The sequence below is a fragment of the Cetorhinus maximus genome, chromosome 22, assembly GCF_964194155.1.
Source record: "Cetorhinus maximus chromosome 22, sCetMax3.hap1.1, whole genome shotgun sequence".
Lineage (NCBI taxonomy): Eukaryota > Metazoa > Chordata > Chondrichthyes > Lamniformes > Cetorhinidae > Cetorhinus > Cetorhinus maximus.
In genome coordinates this window covers 4,152,897-4,176,116 of record NC_135900.1, presented here as the reverse complement: position 1 = coordinate 4,176,116, position 23,220 = coordinate 4,152,897, and the positions used below count along the sequence as shown (strand labels likewise).

At 40.7% G+C, this 23,220-nt stretch overlaps 1 protein-coding gene across 3 annotated transcripts in view; it reads right to left on the bottom strand.

The window, feature by feature from the left end:
• The window catches only part of gnptab (N-acetylglucosamine-1-phosphate transferase subunits alpha and beta), an 80,768-nt gene that overhangs the window by 19,840 nt on the left and 37,708 nt on the right, over window positions 1-23,220 (bottom strand). For all 3 annotated transcript variants that reach the window (XM_078567658.1, XM_078567659.1, XM_078567661.1), the window contains 6 exons: window positions 16,117-16,278; window positions 14,507-14,686; window positions 13,539-13,709; window positions 13,122-13,245; window positions 7,193-7,384; window positions 1,576-2,756 (listed from right to left, as the gene is read on the bottom strand). In XM_078567658.1, coding sequence (XP_078423784.1) covers window positions 1,576-2,756; window positions 7,193-7,384; window positions 13,122-13,245; window positions 13,539-13,709; window positions 14,507-14,686; window positions 16,117-16,278 — 2,010 coding nt within the window. The remainder of the gene's footprint in view (window positions 1-1,575; window positions 2,757-7,192; window positions 7,385-13,121; window positions 13,246-13,538; window positions 13,710-14,506; window positions 14,687-16,116; window positions 16,279-23,220) is intronic.

Sequence of the window (23,220 nt, the reverse complement as noted above, 5' to 3'; positions counted from 1 at the left end):
ATACAGCATACACAGAGTCAAGTTCTTTAAATTCTGCTCCAATAGTGGGACTTCTCAACTTTGCAAAAGCCCTCAATAAGACAAAAATTTGCACTTATGTAACTTAGAAAAACTTTCCGAGGCCATTCACAGAGGTATAATCAAAATTAAAAGGTTGTCAAAGCAAAAGGAAAGCGTAGGACAAATGACCAAATGCATGGACAAAAGGTATTTATAAGACAGGGAGGCTGAGCAGAAAAGCACAATGATCAAGGAAAAGGGAAGCATAGCTACTCAAACAGACAGGTCTGGAGAGTTAAAGAGATAGGGAGAGGCAAGACCATCAAGAAATATAAACACAGAAGATGTGAATTTTAAATTGGGAAGCATTGGATTACCTAGAAAAATTGTACGTCAACAAGCAGAGGTGATAGGCGAGCAACCCTTGGTGCAGAATAGGAAACAAGAGTGTAGAGCTTTGTGATGAGCTGATGTTTACCGAGAATGAAAGATAGGAAGCCAACCTAAACAGCACTGGAAAAGCTGAGGTTGGAGGCGGCATGTGAATCCGAGTGTTTCAACAGCAGTTGGGCCAAGGGAAGGTGAAAGTTAAACTGTGTTTGGGGGGTGGAAGTGGGTAGTCTATTCGATGGAGGGGACACAAGGTCAAATAGGAGGTTGCAAAGATTCTGGTTTTGCTCGAGACACTGATGACGGGGATGGAATCAGAAGGGGAGGGGCCAAAAACATTGGCTTCAATCTTTCAAATGCTTTCTACACGCACCCATCCAAACTATTCTTAAACATTGACATGCTCTGCCTCAATCACTAACTCTGGTGGTGCAATCCAAATCTCAAGCCTCTATGTAAAAAAGAAGTTCCTCATGTGTGCTGTCCTAAATATCTTGCAATATCTTAAATTTATGTTTCTGCATTCCAGACCCAATTGTATCTTATAGTAGGAAAATGATTCAAAGTAAAAAATGCTAATGAGATAGAGGGCTTTAAAACGTTAGGAGGTTTTGATACAGAGAGTATGGAAAGACTATTTGCTCGGTTTGTGGAAGCAGAGAAAAAAGGTGAGTTCTCTGCTTTGGTTGGTTTCGAGGCAGACAGAACAAAGGCTTAGCAACAGTATGCTCTCCTGGGAGAGACGAGTTTTAAATCGATTCCTTGGCCAGACCAGAGGTGCTACAACCATAAAAAAAGAATCTGCTTTTGGATGCAGGTAACTCCGCTCAATCTATGAGACACCAGAGCAGCTTTGGGGGGTGGGACGGCGGGAGGGGGTGAGGAGGTGTAAGCGGGGGAGGAAATCCAAAATAGTAGGTCTCCACTGAGGCAAGAGAGATTTTGTAGAATACTTTAAATATGAAAAAGAACTCCCCTCTAAACTTTCCCTCCCCTTTAAGTATATGCAGTGCTAGCAACAATGCTTTATTCTGAGAGAAACTACAGCATACCTGACACAAGATAGACAAATCCACACCATAAAATTTTAATAATTTTTAGCATCATTTCAAAATAAGTTTCACTCTTTTGGCAATTTGTTACTATAAAGGCAATTAGTGAATACACACATTATAAATGACTTACTTCTACTAGATCCTGGAAATATCCTTGCTTTTCCCAGGGCAAAAAGCCAGCATTACTCCCAGCATAATGCTGCAGCTTTCTGTTGGCATGTCCTGTGCTGTTATTTTTAATTTCAATTTCTGCAGCCTCAGCAATAACCTCCCTCAGGACTGCATCCCTTTGTCCTTGGTGCTTGACTTTTCTTTCTATTCCTCTTACAATTTGATCTTGTTTTAACTTGCTGCTGTTATTTGGCATGAGAATATTAAGAATTTTCTGTGAAGTGATAGGTCTGATTTCAGCTTTTTGGAGAATTGGCAAATCTTTGGCAGGGCTTTTTAATAGGTTGTTCATTTTCATTGCAAATAAGGAACTTAGGGACACTTGATTAGCAGCGTGTTCATTTCTTCCAACCTGCCCATTTTCAACTTGCTCTTCTGTCAAGTGGTTTTTAGCATCTTCATCCTTGTGAACATATCCTCTACCAGCAACTCTCCTGTCCAATAAGCCTACATTCTTTAACAAATTAATCTTCGCTGAGTGCTGAGACACAACGTCTTTACTTCCATTTTGTTTTGAAGATCGCGTAAGCTTTCTGAACGGCTCCAAAATCATCACCTTTGTTCGATTGTACCCTTTAAGTGTGATATCACCATCTTCTAATTTTGCATCCAATTCTTTCAACTCTTTCTGAACATCAACAGGCAGGAGTGATATGTTAATAAACTGAAGGTCGATTAGAAGACTGACATTCAACTCATCTAAAGTCCTTTCTTGAATTTTGGGGAATTGCAGTTCTTCAGCAATGTCTTTGAATGGAATCTCCATTTCTAATGGTGCTGCAGTGAGATTTGTTGCGTTTTCTTGCTTCTTTGAAATGACAGTTTGGTTTGATTTCTGACCTTCTCTGGTGTCAGCATCTACAGTGAGGTGCATTTTAAACTCTTTGTCACTTTTATCCAGGAAAGTCAAATTGAAATGGATTGTGGTTGCATTCATTTCTCTGTGCATGATCAAGTGAATGGTCTTCCATTTGTTGGCCACAGAAGCATGGCGAATTATAGCATTATCCGTGAATGAGGCCTCTGTGATTTTGTTAGCAAAGCCCTCAAAACGGAAGTAAGGCAAGGCCTCACCTTTTGGAAGCACGTAATGAGTCTGATTAAGAAGAAGGTTCACATCATACATCTGATCAAAGTGTTCTGTGGACAAAATAGTTCAACAAACCAAGTTAATAAAGAAAATTAAATATCCATAACAAGAGTGGTGGTTGAGCACTAGGTAAAGAAAACATTGTTGAACTTTCAGGATCAATTCCATTTAAGCCTTTTCTGATTATCAGACTTCGCATTTTTCCCCCATTTCTGGACAAGTGAAAATTAACTGAAAACAAATGTATACTTATTGAGTCAGATATAAAATATCTTCACAGAAAGCTGAGTAGTTGAAGAAATAACTTTGCCAGAAACAAATTCAATATTTAATATCTAATAAGTGCTCATAACTGTCTTCAGACGTTAATGCTAAAAGTTGACACGCATGACTGTTGTTTTGTACCTTCATAAATGATCTGGATCTAGGATTCACAAGCAATATTCCCTCTGAGCTGCATGGCCACATTGTTCTAGATTACTATGTGCAGTGCACTAAACAAGCCATGCACAGCCAATGCTCGCTTTAAGATGCACATGTGCACATCCACGCAGCAATTGTACAGGGACCTGCGCAATGCAACAAACAGGCTGTGCACAACAAAGTACAATCAGGGGGAATATGGTTAAATTTACTGGTGACCCAAACTAATGATAACAAAGATGGCAGACTACAAATCTGAACAGGACAAGCCGCAGGAGCATTTGCATATCCTTGGGAATTGAGCACACACATTGAAGATAGAAATTTAACGTGCTTCACGTGGGGGACCAAAAAAAAAGCCAAGGAGGAACTATTACTTAAATGGAAAGAAAATAATGTGAATGGAAAATTAAAGCACCATTGGAACTCTGATTGGCAACAAGTTGAAGCTATTGTAACAATGTCCAGTGGTTCGACTAAGGCAAAACAGATTTTGATATGTACTAGGTCATGATATGAGCAAAATCAATACATTAACAGTTATTCATTCAATATTAAAACCTTGCTTCAGTAATACTAATGATTTACTAAATGCAACACTCATTCAATAAAATAAAAGCAAAATACTCCACATGCTGGAAATCTGAAATAAAAACAGAAAATGCTTCAAGTCCAATATGACTCTTCTTCGAACTCCAAAGTTGAGTTCCGAAGAGTCATATTGGACTTGAAACGTTAACTCTGTTTCTCGCTCCACAGATGCTGCCAGGCCTGCTGAGTTTTTCCAGCATTTTCTGTTTTTATTACACATTCAATGAAATTTTATTTAATAAGGGCAGATATTCTCAAAACTTATGAACAAATAGAGCAAAGATCTGATCCATAGAATAATTAGGAGAAATTTATTTTGGCCAATTAAAAGGAAGTACTTTTGGAAATTCTTGCTTGCTCATTATTAGAAATTGCTGTTGCAAAACAAAATTTACACAAGTTGTCCCTGTTCCACTTCTTGTTTTCTGCTGTCAAAATTGGATCACATCTGACTTTAAACAAAAAATTGGTGTGGAAAGAAATGAATTTAGCACAGGCTGAAAAATACAAAACTGTTATACTTAGATTTATTTAATACATATGAATTAGAACTACAAAACATTCAGTTCCTACTTGGCTCAGTTGGTCGCACTCCAATTAAAAGGCTGTATTTTTAAGCACAATTCCAAAGTATTTACAGCACAGGAACAGACCGTTCAGCACAACAGGCTCATATCCATGCTTCTGTTCTGTCAGCATACTCCCACCCTTCAACAGACACAATCAATATATCTTCCTATGTCGTTTTCCCTCATATGTTTATCTAGCTTCTTCTTAAATGCATCTATGCTCTTCGCCTTGACTACTTCATGTGGTACTAAGTTCCAGGTTCTCACCATTCTGGGTAAAGAGTTTCACCCGAATTCCCACTTGGGTTTATTAGCAGCTATCTTACATTTATAGCCCTAGTTCTGGATTCCCCCGCAAATGGAGACAAATCTTCTACATCTATCCTATCAAACCCTTTCATAGCGTTGAAGGCCTCTATCGGGTCATCCATCAGTCTTCCCTCTTCTGGAAAAGAGAATCCCCAGCACGATCATCTTTTCTGATAGGTATAACTCCTCAGTTTTGGTATCAATCTAATAAATACCTCTAACATGCTTTTTATAATATGGAGACCAGAACTGCTCACAGTTCTCCCAAGTGTAGTCTAGCCAAGGATCTATTTAAGTTTAAGATAACTTCTCTGCTTTTCAATTCCATCCCTTCAAAAACACACATTAAAAAAAAAATAAGCAGACAAAGCACTAAAGGTCTTATTAACAAGCATTACTTTCAATGATCTGTTTCTCCATCTCATTTCGACACTTATTTGATAAGGCGCCACATAAATGGTTTTTGCACAAGATAGGAGCTCACGGTATTAGGGGTAATGTATTAGCATGGATTGAGGGTTGGTTAACACACAGAAGACAGAGACTGGATTAATGGGTCTTTTTCAGGTTGGAAAGACGTAACTAGTAGAGTGCCACAAGGATCAGTCCTACGGCCTCAATTATTTGCTATCTATATTAATGACTTGGAGGAAAGGGGGCAGACTGTAATGTATCCAAGTTTGCTGACGATACAAAAATAGGTGGGAGGGCATGTTATGATAAGGACATAAGGAATCTGCAAGGGGATATAGATAGGTTGTGAGTGGGCAAAGACTTGGCAGATGGAGTTTAATGTACACTTTGGTAGGAAAAATCAAAAGGCAGACTATTATTTAAATGGAGAGATTCCAAAAAAAAGTGCAGAGGGATCTGAGTGTTCTTGTGCGTGAAACACAAAGTTAGCATGCAGGTGGCAACAAGTAATTAAGGCAGCATATGGAAACTCTAGGCTCCCCAACCAGGGGAAACATCCTCCCACTTACCCTGTCAAGCTCCTTAAGAATTTTATACGTTTCAATGAAATTACCTCTCATTCTTCTAACTCTTAGGGAATATAGGCCTAGTCTATTCAATCTTTCCTCATACCACAATCCTCTCATCCCAACAATCTGTCTGGTGAACCTTTCTTGTACTCCCTTTACAGAAGTAAACCCATCCTTGGCTAGGGAGATCAAATTGCACATAGCACTTGAGGTGTGGTCTCACCAAGGCCCTATATAATTGCAGTATGAGTTCTTTACTCCTAAGCTCTGGCCCATTTGTAATCAAGGCTAACGGACAACATGCTTTCTTAATTACTTGCTGCACTTGCATGTTCACTTTGTGATTTATGTACAAGGACATGCAGGTTCATCAGAATACCAACATCTCCCAGTTTCTCTGTGGCTAGAAAAGGCCAGAGGCTAGGAATCCTACAGCCAATAACTCACCTCCTGACTTCCCAAAGCCTGTCCACCATCAACAAGGCACAAGTCAGGAGTGTGATGGAATACTCTCCACTTGCCTGGATGAGTACAGCTCCAACACCACCCAGGAAGCTTGACACCATCCAGGGCAAAGCAGTTGGGAATGTAAGCTGTGAGCAAAAGGGTTCAGTTAGGTTAAGTGAGTGTCAAGTTTGTGGCAGGTAGAATATAACCTGGAGAAAATTATCCACTTAAGAAAAATAGATCAGCAGAATTTTTTTGAGCCACCTGGAAGTTCCCCTCCAAGCCACACAGCATCCTGACTTGGAAATATACCACTGTTCCTTCACTGTTGCTGGGTCAAAATCCTTGGACCCCTCCTTAAAGGCACTGGGATGTACCTACACCACATGGAATGCAACGGTTCAAGGAGGTGGCTCACCGCCACCTTCTCAAGGGCAACTAGGGATGGGCAGCGAATGCTGGCCTAGTCAACGATGTTCACATCCCACAAAAGAATGAAAAAAAAATTAGATGCTTGCTGTTCACAAATTGGCTCCCTACAGAACGGTGATTGTGCTTTTGAAGTAATTCTTTGGCTGAGGGTGTGATGAAATATAAATACATGTTTCTATATATTAACATCCTTACAAATGCACATCCAAAAAATTACCCATAGACATCCATATGGCAACTATTGCTGGTTTTAAAAGGCAAGTTCAACAGAACTCACATTTGAATCTGATGTTCCTGATTATTCCAAAAGCAAACCCACTCAATCTGCAAGCTATCATCAGAGCTGGCAGGTAGAAGGAAAATGCATTTAGCACATCCCTAATTATCCTGTCCTTTCTCAGACTGCTTACACCATGGTTGTGGCATTGATTCATTGCTTCCCTCTCCAAATAGTACTTGGCAAGTACAATGAATTTGGAGTAATAAGCGTCACACTGACAATATAAACAAAGTATATGCAAAGATGTTACATCAATGTTATATAATGCTCACACTAAAAGCATCAAGTATGATTCGGGGATAATTCACAGGCCACATCAAGATGGGGCTTTATACAGCCAGTGAAAATATATCTTGAGCTAATTAATATGCAAACCCAATGACACATTTCAATAATCTATGTTCAATACTCCAACAGAGGAATGTAGAAGAGAAATTGCAGTTCACACTTACCCTCCCCACAATCGCCAGCATCAAACCCACATGACAGGACATTACAAGCTTGATCACAAAATTTATCAGCCAGCCAGGAGTTGGCACAACCTTGGTTGCAATACGTTATTCCAGGGAGCCCTCCAGCAAACTGCCAGGCCTGCGCATTCACCACTCCTCCAGCACCACCGCCACGGTTACCTGCAATATTACCTGCAATTACATCAAACATATTTAGTAATTTACTTAAAATTAAAAAAAAGAGAAACAGTTCAACAATAGATTACATTTAGATGGTACCTTTAATTTAGTAAAACATCCCAAAATGCTTCACAGGAGTGTTATCAAACAAAATCTGACGCCAAGCCACATAATGGAGGCATTAGGATAATGACGGATTTTCATGGAGCATCTTAAAGGAAGTGAAAGAGGTAGAAAGCTTAGAGCCCAAACAGCTGGAAGCATGGCTGTCAATAGTGGAGGGAATGTGCAAGAGGCCAGACATGGAAGAGCAGACAGCTCTGGGAGAGTTGAAAGGCTAGTGTAAGTTACAGAGATAGGGAGAGAAAGAAGTCGTGGAAGGATTTTCAAGTTAAATTGATTTAGCACCTTTAATGCAGCAGAAGATGCTTCAGAGATTTAAAAATGATTTCATTCATCCCTGCAAGGTCTTTCACTTGCAATAAACAATATTTGATAAAATCTGGTTACGTTGTCTTAAAATTAAAGAGTTCATTTAAAAAAAAAATCTTTTGGAACACATTGCTTATTGCCCAAAGACAAATGGTGATCTATTATAGGTTAATTTTGTAATCCATAGCTGAAATGTAACTTCCAGTGTGAACAAAACAGATGGCAGCTTGAGATACGTCAAACAGAAAAGCAAATCAAGTACTACAACTGGAATAAAAACTGAAAATGCCGGAAACACTCAGCACATTAGGCAGCATCTGTGGAGAGGGAAACAGTGTTAACGTTTCAAGTTGATGACATTTCATTAGAACTGGGACAAGTCAGAAATGTAATAGGTTTTGAGCATGGTATGGATGGGACAAGGATAAAAGAAAAGTCTGACCGGGTGGAAGATAGGACAGATTGAATGACAGATGAGTTGGCCTTTTAGCACCAAAGAATGGGACAAGAAAGGAAACAGAAAAACATCTGCTTATAGATGTGCTGCTGTCTAAAAGCAAAAACAAGAGAAAAAACAGAAACGCGTAAAAGGTCTGAAATGGTTAAACTCAGAAGGTTTTTAAATTCGTTCATGAGGGCGTCGCTGGCTAGGCCAGCATTTATTGCCCATCCCTAATCGCCCTTGTTCAGAGGCCATTCAAGAGTCAACCTCATTGCTGTTGGTCTGGAGTCACATGTAAGCCAGACCAGGTAAGGATGGCAGATTTACTTCTCTAAAGGTGAACCAGATGGAGATGGATTTTTATCACAATTGGCCATCACTTAATTCCAGATTTTTACTGAATTCAAATTTCGCCATTTGCCATGGTGGGATTCAAACCCAGGTCTCTGGAATACCAGTCAGTGACAGTACCAAGATGCCACTGCCTCAGGTTGCAAAACGTCTAATCGAAAGATGAGGTGTTGTTCCTCAAGCTTACTCGAGCAGTTCAGCAGACCAAAGGCAGATGTCAGTGTGAGACCAAGGTGGAGAATTAAAAAGACAGGCCACTAGTAGCTCGGGATTGAATGGAGACTTTCCGCAAAGTGGTCACCTAGATTGCATTTGGTCTCCCCACTGTAGAGACCACCGCATTGTGAGCTGTAAATACAGTAGACAAATTTGAAAGTACATGTAAATCGCTGCTTCACCTGGAGCCACAGATAGTGAGGAGAGAGAAGATAAAAGGGAAGGTATCACATCTGCGTTTGCATGAAAAGTTGCCGTGGGAAGGAGATGGGGTGACATAGATTTGATGTTTCCCAGTTGATAAGGATACAACATTAATGAACAGCATTGGCACTTTTCAAACCAGTTAGAATCCATTTAGATACAATCCATAACCAATTCTTTCTTCCTTGTTAAAACAAAATTGGGAGTTCTTGAAGCTAATTGTGATAAATATGCATTATACTTAAATCTAGACATTGAAGGAAAATGCTGATTACTTGGACAAAACAAAAAATAACAGAACAGCTGCACTGGTTCACCGTCATGTAATACCATTCCAGTACTGTGTATAGGGAAGGCTCCTGCTGATCAATGCCAAATAAACTCTAATTCCACTCCTTTAAAGCCTGCAGCAATTTTTTGGCATCAGCCGTTTAAATGCCAAGAACCCGTGATATGACTAGTATACTTTTCTATTATATTTGTCAAATTCTACTTTAAAACACAAATGATAAAATTACAGGTCAGGTGCTTATGCTGCAAATGCTTACTAGTGCTCTAAGGTTTAAAGCAATACTCCAAGTTAGATTAACGGAAAACTTATAAAACTCAAGCTAACTTGTGATCAGATCTGTCACTTTTGGCCAAGCCTGAGGCAAGGACCCACACAACATTGTGTAACTGAGCCTCAGTTTCTATCACATTTCACAGGCTGACATCAGTGCACATTGGGAAAGATGGGAATTTTTGACTGCATATTTCTGTACCATGGCCTCAGTTACTCTAAAAAGATGAGCCTTGCAATTAGGAAGAAAGGCAAGTAATGAAAAATAGAACTTATCAATTCAAGAATACTTATGGAAAATGGTCACCCCATTGCGCTTCTTGAAATCAGCCAGACACTTAGCATTGCTTAAGGATACAATGTCTTTAAAGTTACAATTTTAACTAACACAAATTCCTGACTGAGCAAAGGCAGCTTACTTCCATATCCATAAAGGCTATGTTTCAACTAATGAGAGGTATGTTCTCAAGTTCATTTTATTGAATGCAGCCAATGCTCCAAGTTACCTCGGTCCCTAATTAACTGAACGTTTATGTCAACTGAACTTATGTTCTTAACTGTTTTGAACTATTAAGTACTTGCACAAAGGCATTTTAAAGTTAAAATTTAGGCAGGTTTTTAAGTAAGCATATTAAGGCAAATTAAGCTTAATTTTATATTTACTGCAGTGTCAAATGTTCAGCTACAGCTGTAAATTTTTTTTTAAAAATTTTGTATACTCTAAACATCTGTTCATCAACTACAATAAAAAAGTTAGACTCTAAAATACACACATAGCTATCCTGCCTAATTGTTAGCACATCCAAAATGCATAACAGAATATACCAGACATATAATTAAACCACATTATTTTGCAATATCATACATGGTAATTGAACCTGTGATCAATGAGTCATTTCACTAAATCTGTGGCAATTCAGTCATGCTGCTTATTCTAGTTTCATTATGACACTTCATTGCAGTGTTCTGAAAATGGCTCACAATTCAAATCATAAGTGATGATAGATTGCTCTAGGTATATTAAGTCACATCACCACAGACAGCAAAAACACAACAATGAGGACAACCACCTGGTTTCTATCTCTATTCAAGGGAGCTTTCCCAACAAAGCTTGACATAAGGAAGAAAAAAACAGGGAGAAGATTATTTCCAAATAATGAAGCAAACATACCAAGCTCAATCAACCTTAGCTAGATTAGATAGGCAAAATTGTCTGCTTAGATTCCTACATTACTACAGTGATTAAACTCCAACGTTAGCCACTGGCACTATAAAAATGAGTTTTATCTTTCTTTAGATGATGTCTAAGAAATGGCCTGTTGTCATATCAAAGTGGATATGATAGATGCATCACCACAGCATGTAACTTACTAACCCTGGGTGCAAATAGCAGGGCTTGTAGTTATAATATTTATAAAACCCATAGTTTGAACATGATGAATTTAATCTTCTCAAAAATTAATTCTAAGTGTGAATAAGTTGAGAAATAAACACTTTTTCATTCACTTTCCTGAGGGAGACATCATAAAGTGCAACTAAACTCCAAGTTTCGCAATTGCTAGCTGAAAAGCAACAGGTTTGAAGTGTCTCCATCTAGATGTATTTGTAAACATGATAAAGTTGCCATCACAATGCATCCAAGTCAATTTTAATCCAGATTGTATACAAAAAATAAACTCATAGTTCACGTGTTGCAGGAAAAAACAGTCGTTGCGGGCGCACTGAAGGTGGCGTTTTCACTCTGGAAGGGTAGTTTAGGTGGGTTCAATAGCTGGAGTCGTGTATCAAGATTACTACAGGATTCCCTCGAAGAGATTGATGCTCAGTAGGTCACGAAGTTAGTCACATGTATTTTTTCTTGCCAGGAGGCCAGATTTCTTTACATGTATACTAGAAATAGGCATCAGGTTGGGAGACAAAGATGTAGCAGTCTCCATGTTCAAATAAGGCATTGGTGTTACTGCCTTGTTCTGCAGCTGGTAATCTGCAGTTGGTATCCTTTGCAGGCTGTCCAGGCTCTCCGTGGTTCTTGGAATGATAGATTGGTTATCTGCAGCCAGTTTCAGTCACATGATGCCACGTTTCAGTGCCTTCCATTGTCCACATAAATAGTCGTTTGGTAGTACAGAACTTGAGTATTGCTGAGAAAAGAGACGGGTCTAAGCTTTTCATCTTGCACTTATTAGGACACTGGCAAGAACACCAATATAAGGGGAAAACAACAACTTATACAGTATGTGAAGACAGAGTGCTGATTCGTCAGCAAGTGGCATTGCCATGGAGAATCATTGATGGTGACTGACAGTTCACTGCCAAGCATTGTTTGAAATTTAAACCAGACAGTTTGATCTTGATTGTTCAAGGCATTACCCTGAGGAATGATTCAGTGAATGGCTGTCACTTGTTTAGCTGAAACAGGAGCAACACATGTACATGTTCTTTCATACTGGAAAGAACAGGGCCCTGTGTATTAATATATGTAGCTTCCAGTACACGCAAATGCGCCACATTGCGAACCCGACTTGACAATCTTAAAATGGTTGTCAGTGTAATTCTTAGCACACAGAATTATTTAGCAAATGTTGCCCTATCCAGAATCACATCTAATGTTGGACACTGTTTTGAATTTTGCAAGCATGGGCTTATTAGGTACAGTCTGTATGCGGCTGGGACATGCCGTTTCATACGATATGCCAGTCTTTGGGACGTATGGGCTACATACCTAGCATTCATTGGCTCATTCCTCAGGGCATTGCCTTGACCAATCAGGGTCAAGCTGCCTGGTTTAAATTTCAAACAATGCCTGGCAGTTAACTGTCAGTCACCATCACTGGTGCATTCTCCACGGCAATGCCACTGCCAACCAATCAGTACTCTCTTCACATACAGTATAAATTGTTGTTTTCCCCTTATATTGGTATTCTTGTGAGTGTCCTGATGAATGCAAGACAAAAAGCTTAGACATGTCTCTTTTTTTCCCAGCAATTGGCCACATAATGGGTTAGAGCCAGAGTGATTGATACAGAATGGAGAATGATTGATAACCCATCAACATACCAGCTATGATTAACTCATCGGAAAACCTTAATTTTCATTCTATCCTGATGGCTACAATATGTCTGACAACCACTGTTTGTTAGATCTGTTCCATTGAGCTGTAAGTATGGTCCCTTTGCATCTGAGAAACCCATTTGCATTGCAGAACTTTCCAGAGGCATTTTCAGACAAGAGTTAATCCTTTGGGCAGAAATTGCAAAACATCACCTGACCCTTGGCAGCCATCTTAATAGCCTGTTTAGTATCTTTTTTTTTAAAAGAAAGACAGTTACAGAAAATTATATACTGAATGCAGTCCATGTTTCAAATTATGAGTAGGATATGCCTTCACTGGGCATGACAACCTAAACATTAGAGTTGGGATGCCTACTGCACTACCAGTTCCTGAAAATCCATGTTCCCTTCTAAACTCTACTCAGCTTTTGTGAGTGCGCCATGTAGGACTCCACGGGACACAAGAGAAAAGAACCATTAATTTAACCTACCAAGGCAATCGCCTCCATCCCAGTCACAAGCTGAATTATTGCAAGCTTTATCACAATAGCCATCTTTAATCCATGACCCAGGACATCCATCAGCACAATTTGGAACTGGCCATGTGAGGTAAACCTAAAATTAAAAGTAAAAGTGTCTCAACCAAATAAGCTAAAAAATAAGCATTGTTAAATATAATTAGCCTCAATGCTTTCTTATATATTGTCAAATAAGTTGCACAATGAAATCTATGTTACTGTTACCTCACCAATGTATAATTTCAAATCATTAAGCAGATATCCCTGGGTTTACTCACTGATTGCAATAATTCTATTGTTTTGGTTGCATCAAAGCTTAACTGCTTTGTTCGTGTAGTTTTGTTGAAAAAGTGTATCTTGTTTGGTTTCCAGTTCAAAATAGCTGCTTACCTTTTGTCCATTAGAATGAGAATAGAAATCATCAGGCCACACTTCCTTCCCGAACATTACATCATCATTTAGATAAATGAACTTTTGAGAAAGACCTGGAATTCGGTGTAGATGCGTTTCAATAGCAGGGGAACTGAACGTTGGCAAATGGCTAACATTCCTGAAAATTTCCTAGAGAAAAATGGTCAAATGTGAAAGGCATTTATAAACACATGATTCATTGGCTGAATCACTCCCATTTAATTGAACTTAGTAGCTTTCCAAATTTGATTCACAAACAGCATTTTCACAGCGGACTGAAATTGAAAAATAAACAGTTTTAACAAATACAAAAGGACCTGGACAGATTGGGGAGCAGGGCTGATGCAAATAAGCGGACATGTGAGAAGATTGGTAAAGCATAATAACAGGAGAATATAATCTAAATGGCGTTATTTCACAAAACATGACACAGGCGAGTGATTTAACAGCACTGGTGGACAGGTCATTGAAGACAACAGCTTAGTGTGTGCATCAGTTACAAAACAAGAGAGTAAGGAAGAAGGAAAGACAGCTGAGATTTAATTAAACACAGTTTGTAATGATTTATGAATAGACTTACAAGAGAAGCAGTGGGAGGTGATGGTAGCAGCAGAGTCAATACAGAGTTGGTTAAGCAAGTGGAATCAAATTTGATGAAGGAGTATGAGCTGTATCATGGGATACAGCTCTTCCAGACACTGCCAGATAGGCTTTAATAGTCTTTTCCGGTCTTTTACATTGCTGTGTTTCTAGCCATCGGTATACATTCTAGCTTGTATATAGCAGAAAAAACGATTGTGATGTTTTAGTTATACTTTTTTATTGACTTTAAATGTCTCATTTCACCCTGTTGCTCGATATTCTCCATACCTACAGGATTATTGTTTCGCCTTACTTGACAATGTTAACCCTGTGTCATTACACAAAATAAGTAAAAAAGAACTTGCCTGGTGTGTTACTATTGTAACACGTGGATTGTCCAAGTTTAACCAGGAAGGAATCTGACCATTTGTCACAATAAAGACATGTCGAATCCAAGGTGCATATCTCTCCACAGAACGCAAAGAATATCGCAGTTCTTCATTGTCCTCAAATCGACTGGATGAAATATCATCATCCTGCTTGGACTTGTGGAGAAGAGTGAAGCTGGTGATGAATGGACTTACTCTGTTACAGCTATCAAATGTATGTAACCTACATTAATTATTTTAGTAAAATCATAAACAATCGCCACACCTAGCCCAATTGTTCTATATAATAGCTTGAAATTTAACAATATTTTAACAATGTTCAGGTTTAAGTTACAACATAATAGAATTTTTAAGTGCTTAAAAGGATAAATTTACAAACAAAACATTTAACGAATCAACTTTAAACAAGAATGCATTCCCTAAAGAGTGAGTTATTTTATAGAAAAACAAGTATATGAATTACTTTTTCAGCAAGTTTTACAAACTCACAATAAGGGGTATGTTACTTAAAAAAAAACCTGGATCATGCTCCGAAAAATGAGGCTATGTTAAGCTAGGATGCTATGAAATTAGTGCACACCAATACTTTTCCTAAACAGCACAGGTTTAATTTTTCTGGCAACGGGTAGGTCCCACGCCAGGTCCAAAGCAGGAGGCAAGCCTGGTCGGGCTAGCAGTGGGACCCAGGGTTTTAATTGGCTGCCACCAGCAATATACAAGGCCCTTGCCAGGGCAAGTGTCCAACTAAGAGGGCTACTTGGCAGCCTCAGCAGCGCCACTGCTAGCAGTGCCAATGCTGAGGCTGCAACTCCAGGCAAAGGATACCTCAATGGCTGGGCATCCTGGATAACAGATGAGTTGGGTTGTGGGGTGCAGGGGCCAGGCAGGCAGGTCGCAGCGATTGGACAGGTTTCACCCTGTGGTCTCCCCACATAGTGGCAGGCCCTCCCAACACAGGCAAAATGTGCCTGGAGGCATGCAGTGACCCTAATTGGCCACTTAAGTGGTGCCACTGGAATCCCAGCTGCCATCCAAATCATCAACATTCCCACTGCTGGCAATATGTCATGGCGGTGGGAAGGTGTCAGGCTTCCCTCTCAACACACGCTGCCACCATATCACCAGTCCTTCCACCTCCCAGCCCATCCCCAAAGGGCCTAGAACATTCAGCCCCACATTCCAACCTCAGTGGTCAAGAGGAAACATTCACCAGAATCTAGCACTGTCCCACTGATAAGCAGGGCAAAGAGAAAGAGCAGGCATTTAAATGGGTACATAAACCTGCTCACTGCATGGACAATAACTATCACATGAAGAATAAGCGTGGCTGCCCTCTTGAGGAGATACTGCATGTCTCAGGAGCGTAAAATAAATCCAAAAATATAAATGCCACAAAATTACTTGTAAAAAAGGTACTCAAATGCTTTGCAGGTCTGTGCTATGTTTTATTAAATATATTTACGACAAGTTCGTAGAATGGCAGTACATTGGCAATAGTTTGAAGAATTATAAAAGGGCATTTTCCCAGTGATGGATGTAAAGCTAACTGGCCGACATAATGTTGTATAAATTCTGGAAGAACCTACCTGGCTGATGGTGCTGAGATCCCACAGTAAATAAACAGGGTTGATTGTGATCTCTTTTCCTTCTATAGTCATGTTATTCTTGGGTTGTTTAGTTAATTCCACAAAATCTCTGGGATCATTAAGCAGCAGTAGCACAACACCAGCTTCAGAATACAACTGCAGCTAGAAAGGAAAAATATTGGGAAACTGTCATAGTAAATTGTTAACTGTAATACAATTTGTGGTAGAATAGTCAGCCAATAGTAAAGCCAAGCATTTTGTGAAATGTAAATGGGGTATGGGCTTTGCTGGCTGGGCCAGCATTTACCGCCCATCCCTAATTGCCCCTGAGAAGGTGGTGGTGAGTTGCCTTCTTGAACCACTGCAGTCCATGTGGTGTAGATACACCCACAGCGCAGTTAGGGAGGGAGTTCCAGGGTGACAATGAAGGAACTGCTGATATATTTCCAAGTTAGGATGGCATGTGGCTTGGAGGGGAACTTGCAGGTGGTGGTATTCCCATGTATCTGCTGCCCTTGTCCTTCTAGGTGGTAGGGGTCGTAGATTTGGAAGGGGGTGTTCAAGGAGCCTTAAGTGTTGCTTGGTGAGTACAACTGTGCTTGCCAGTTTTAACACATCAAAAGTATCTCAGTTTTGGGAGACAAGAACAACAGATCCTGCAATCCAATACCCAAATCTTTCACACATGAAAATAAAAATCACATTATTACTGCAGGGTTTTTGCATTTTCTTTTTAACACAGTTAAACGAATGGGCAGGATTGCAGAATTGAATGGATATTCAGAACTTTGTTACCCTTACTTTCAATGGCAAACCCATTAACTTTATTTTGCCTCCCTTCTGTTGGTTGATAAACAACCCAATCAAGTTTAGGAATGAAACGCAATTTAAAACCAATTAAAGGCCCAAATTCCATACGCAATCTGTGCTGATTAAGTGATTTCAATGGAAGTCTGTAGGGTTACTACAGACTTCTCATTAGTACGCCATCACCTCCCCTATATTAATATAGGGCAGGCAATGGCATAGTGGTGTTGTCGTTGGGCTAGTAACCCAGAAACCCAGGGTAATGCTCTGGCTCTAGCAAGATACTCAGTTGTAACAAACCACTACAAAGTCACAAAAAAGGAATGAAACTGGACGGACCACCGGGCATCGACTTAGGCACTAGAAATGACAACAGTAATCTCAGCCCTGTGGACCCTGCAAAGTGCTACTTACTAATATGTGGGGGCTAGTGCCAAAATTGGGAAGGCTGTCTCACAGACTAGTCAAGCAACAGCCTGACATAGTCATCATCACTGAATCATATTTTACAGGTAATGTCCCATGCACCACCATCACCATCCCTGGGTATGTCCTGTCCCACCAGCAGGACAGACCCAGCAGAGGTGGTGGCAGTGTTATACAGTCGGGAGGGAGTTGCCCTCAGAGTCCTCAGCAGTGACTCTGGACCCCATGAAGTCTCGTGGCATCAGGTCAAACGTGGGCAAGGAAACCTCCTGCCGATTACCACGTACCACCCTCCCACAGCTGGTGAATCAGTGCTCCTCCATGTTGAACACCACTTGGAAGAAGCACTGAGGATGGCAAGGGCGCAGAGTGTACTCTGGATGGGGGACTTCAAAGTCCATCACCAAGAGTGGCTCAGTACTGACCGAGTTGGCCAAGTCCTAAAGGATATAGCTGCTAAATTGGGTCTGCGGCAGGTGGTGAGGGAAAAACATACTTGACCTCATCCTCACCAACCTACCTGCTGCAGATGCATCTGTCCATGACAGTATCGGTAGGAGTGACCACTGCACAGTCATTGTGGAGACGTTGTCCCGCCTTCCCATTGAGGATCCTCTCCATCATGTTATGTGGCACTACCACCGTGCTAAATGGATAGGTTTCAAACAGACCTAGCAACTCAAGATGGGGCAGCCATGAGGCACTATGGGTCATCAGCAGCAGAACTGTACTTGAACACAATCTGTAACCTCATGGCCCAGTATATCCCCACTCTACCATTACCATCAAGCCAGGGGATCAATCCTGGTTCAATGAAGAGTGTAGGAGGGAATGCCAGGAGCAGCACCAGGCATACCTTAAAATGAGGTGTCAACCTGGTTAAGTTATAACACAGGACTACTTGCATGCCAAACAGCATAAGCACAAGTGATAGATTGGGTTAAGCGATCCCACAACCGACGGATCAGATCTAAGTTCTGCAGTCCTGCCACATCAAGTTGTGAATGGTGGTGGTCAATTAAACAACTCACTGGAGGCAGCGGCTCCATAAATATCCCCATCCTCAATGATGTAGGCACCCAGCACATCAGTGCAAAAGATAAGGCTGAAGCACTTTCTACAATCTTCAGCCAGAAGTGCCAAGTGGACAATCCATCTCGGCCTCCTCCGGAGGTCCCCAGCATCACTGACGCAAGTCTTCAGCCAATTCGGTTCACTCCATGTGATATTAAGAAATAGCTGAAAGCACTGGATGCTGCAAAGGCTATGGGTCTTGACAACATTCTGGCAATAGTACTGAAGACTTGTGCTCCAGAACTTGCCGCGCCCCTAGCCAAGCTGTTCCAGTACAGCTACAACACTGGCTTCTACATGGCTATGTGGAAAATTGCGCAGGTACATCCTGTACACAAAAAGCAGGACAAATCCAACCTGGCCAATTACCGCCCCATCAGTCTACTCTCCATCATCATTAAAGTAATGGAAGGGGTCATCATCAGTGCTATCAAACGGCACTTGCTTAGCAATAACCTGCTCACTGACGCCCAGTTTGGGTTCCGCCATGGCCACTCAGCTCCTGACCTCATGACAACCTTGGTTCAAACATGGACAAAAGAGCTGAACTCCCAAGGTGAGGTGAGGGTGACTGCCCTTGACATCAAGGCAGCATTTGACTGAGTGTGACATCAAGGAGCTCTAGCAAAACAGGAATCAATGGGAATTAGGGGGAAAATGCTCCACTGGTTGCAGTCATACCTAGCACAAAGGAAGATGGTTGTGGTTGTTAGAGGTCAGTCATCTCAGCTCCAGGACATCACTGCAGGAGTTACTCAGGGTAGTGTCCTCGGCCCAACCATCTTCAGCTGCTTCATCAATGACCTTCCTTCCAATTAAGGTCAGAAGTGGGGATGTTTGCTGATGATTGCACAATGTTCAGCACCATTCATGACTCCTCAGATACTGAAGCAGTCTATGTCCAAATGCAGCAAGACCTGGACAATATCCAGGCTTGGGCTGACAAGTGGCAAGTAACATTTACACCACACAAGTGTCAGGCAATGACATCTCCAACAAGAGAGAATCCAACCATCACCCCTTGATGTTTAATGGCATTACCATCATTGAATCCCCCACTATCAGCATCCTGGGGGTTACCATTAACCAGAAACTGAACTGGACTAGCTATATAAATACTTCAGCTACAAGAGCAGGTCAGAGGCTAGGAATAGTGTGATGGGTAAACCACCTCCTGACTCCCTAAAGCCTGTCCACCATCTACAAGGAACAAGTCAGAAGTGTGATGGAATATTCCTCACTTGCCTGGATGAGTGCAGCTCCCCAACACTCAAGAAGCTTGATCATCCAGGGCAAAGCAGCCCACTTGATTGGCACCACATCCACAAACATTCACTCCCTCCTCCAATGACACACAATAGCAGCAGTGTGCACCATCTACAAGATGCACTGCAGGAATTCACCAAGGCTCCTGAGAGAGCACCTTCCAAACCCATGATCACTTCCATCTAGAAAGACAAGGGCAGCAGACAGGTGGGAACACCACCACCTGGAAGTTCCCCTTCCAAGTCATTCACCATCCTGACTTGGAAACATATTGCCGTTTCTTCACTGTTGCTGGGTCAAAATCCTGGAACTCCCTCCCTAACAGCACTGTGGGTGTATCTACACCACATGGACTGCAGCAGTTCAAGAAGGCAGCTCACCACCACCTTCTCAAGGGCAGCTAGGGATGGGCAATAAATGCTGGCCCAGCCAGTGAAGCCCACATCCCATCAATGAATAATAAAAAACTACAATTAATAACAACACAAATAGGGAGAGAAAATGTGGAGAGGGGTTCCGCTCTCAATAGCTATCCAGTGGCCTCTGCAGGAACGTGCACATGTAGATCAAACGCAGACCCACATGAGCCCACACTCTTCAACAAGCCTGCCAACACTGACTGTCAAAAGCTCATGTGGCCAATGGCCACATGGGATCAAACAGGCTGGAGGACTACAAGGAGCAGAAAAGAGAAAAAAACAGTGCATAGGTACAATAAATATGATTTGAATAGGGTCCAAGGAATCAAGGACTAGAGGAGTAGAGGGGAGACGATTAACACAAAAAGAAACCGATAGGTTCAGAAAGCCTAATTTTATTAATACATATATGGATTGAGATCAGCTGTACTTATAGGCTGTTTGAAGGAAATGCCACACCATCCTTTTTGGAGTGCTGAAACTATTGAATAACAAAAAAAGACTGTAGTTTTCTTTAGTACTTTGAAAGAGTGTCAGGAGCTAATTCAGATGTAACACATGGTACTACATCTTCTAATTTAATTTTAAATCCACAGGTTATTTTTATCATCAGTGCTCTAGGACACGTGCTAAGGTCAATCTGCTCTTCAGCAGTGGTTTATTTCAATAGTATTAAGTAATTGTCTTAAACTATAGTTTGAGGAACTTTAGGGATAAAAATACAAATTTGCCAAATCAGAAGTAATAAATAATTTACTCCTCAATAAGTAAAATGGCCCTGTACCGTTTATAAAATGACACTATTTGTCTACAAATTATGTCAACATTTCATGACATTAGAAGATTTCAGATAGGATAAATCTGGCAACTAAGTACTCCTGAATCAGAACTTTCTTTTATTTCAGATGAAGTGCTTTCAGTGGGACATTCAATCAGCAGAGTCAAAACACCATAGAATGAAATCAAAACCAAAGTCAAAATTTACAGTTAGATGTAGCAAGTTGTTTTATACATGCTCTACTCTAACCTCCAGGAATTACCTCAACCAGATCTTCTACTCTAAAGACCAATATCCCAGTGCAATACCGAGTCAATGCTGCACTATCAGAAATGACATCATTCGGAAATTGAAACTCTGTGTCCTATCAGACGAAATATCCCATTCAAAAGAGGAAAGAGGAAGCTCTCATGGTGTCTTGACCAACACTTATTCCTCAACCAACATCAATAAATTTCTGGTTATTCATCCCTGTTGTTAGTGGGACATTGCTCTGTGCAAATTAGCTGCCACACTTCCCTGCATTATATTAGCAACTACACTTGAAAAAAGTACTTAATTGGCTGTGAAGTTATTTCTTCGTTCCATCATTTGAAAATCTGCCTATAACAGAGATGCAAGCGACAATAAATATCACAAAGTCTTAAAATACAAAATGTGTATTTTCTTCAAAACTTAGCATTGCTCTCATAAAACGTGGGAGCAGAAGTAGGCCATTCTGCCCATCAAGTCTGCTCCGCCATTCAATGAGATCATGGTTGATCTGATAATCTTCAACTCCACTTTCCCGCCTGTTCCCCTAACCCTCGATTCCCTTACTGATTAAAAATCATGCCTAAATAGTAAACAATATTATAATATTAATACTGAATTATTACAGCTAAAAAGTTGAGCGTTTTTCTGCCCTACAGGTTCGTGTGTAGCATTTGGCATGTTTACCTCTCTAGCCTGTAAATCATTTAATTTGAATGTATGATATTGATATAATGTCAGAGTCCACTTACAAATTGAGTTACACAAGCCATTTAGAATGCTGGTTAGGATGAGATGAGCTTGGCCATTGGAAACATCATAGATTGCTTCAAAACTGTGATAAACAATGCAATTTTGTCCTAGGTACTTATTGTCATTATGATAGATTGGATTTAAATTTAATATGCTTCACAGGAGGGTTTAACTGAACAGGTATGCCGATGCTCAACCCATTCAAGCTGGAAACTTTGATGGTTTGTGTTGCAAATATCTAGCTCATAGTTCATATAATTCATGTTAATATTTTAGAGATAAATGTTTAGTTAGGAAGGTTAAAGTTTAACTGCAGAAAACAGGATAAATGCAACTAAAGCAGCTTGGAGTTTATTACACTTAAAGGGTTGGGGCCATATTCAATTAAGGGGTTAACAGCCATGAAGGTAAGATTGTAAAGCAGCAGGCGGGCTTGCTTAGCTGGAGAACTGGAGATGTTGTGTCTACACTGCTTGCAAAGAAGTACAGTCCAAAGATATTTTGTATTTTGGGAGTTAAAGCTAAATTAGTTCAAAAGCATTCAGTGAACCCTGAAAGGCTACATCATCATGGAGATGGGTAGAGCTTAAGAACGTTCAATTTATCTGGGTGTTCTGCAGCAGGGGAAGAAGCTGGATACTGAAAGGGTGCTGCTGTTAGCAGGCTCCTGACAGCTCAGAGAAGTCCTGGGGAGCTGAGGAAGTGGTGGAAGGTCACTGGTTCAGTAACAGGAAGTTAGGGCTTGGAGAGGCCCCGGGAGCCATTTATAGCTTGCTGTAGCTGGGAGATTGGAGTTCGGAAAAACCCACGGGCAGGGCCAACTTAGTGAAGCTAGTGGTCTGAAAGAGAGTTGTAAGTGAGCCTGTACTTAGAGGCAGGAGTGCAGCTTTGTGAACGCAGTCTCAGGAGAAGAGACAGAACCATCAGAGTTGAGCAATTGTTGAGGCAGTCAGAGTTGGAGTGGCTTTTGAGAGAATTCAGAAGCTCGATCTTCAAAAGTGAGGAGTTGAAATCCCTAATGAGGGGGACTTTTTAACAAGGCTTTGTGACTCTGTGGTCACGGACTTCTGGATGCATTGCTGAGAAATTTGTTGTGCAGTTTGGTGTGTTTGACTACAGTTTGCCTATTAATGCATATTTACCTCATTAATTCTAAATATGAGAATATATCATGCAAATTACTTTACTTTTCTGGTTTTGTATAGTAGTTTATTTTGTTTGTTTAAAACAGTGGAATCTTGTGGCTTTATTCTCCTAGTGGGTAACTGGGATTTCAAACTTTGTCTAAAGTTACTGGTCCCTAACCGGATCGTAACACGGACCAATCCT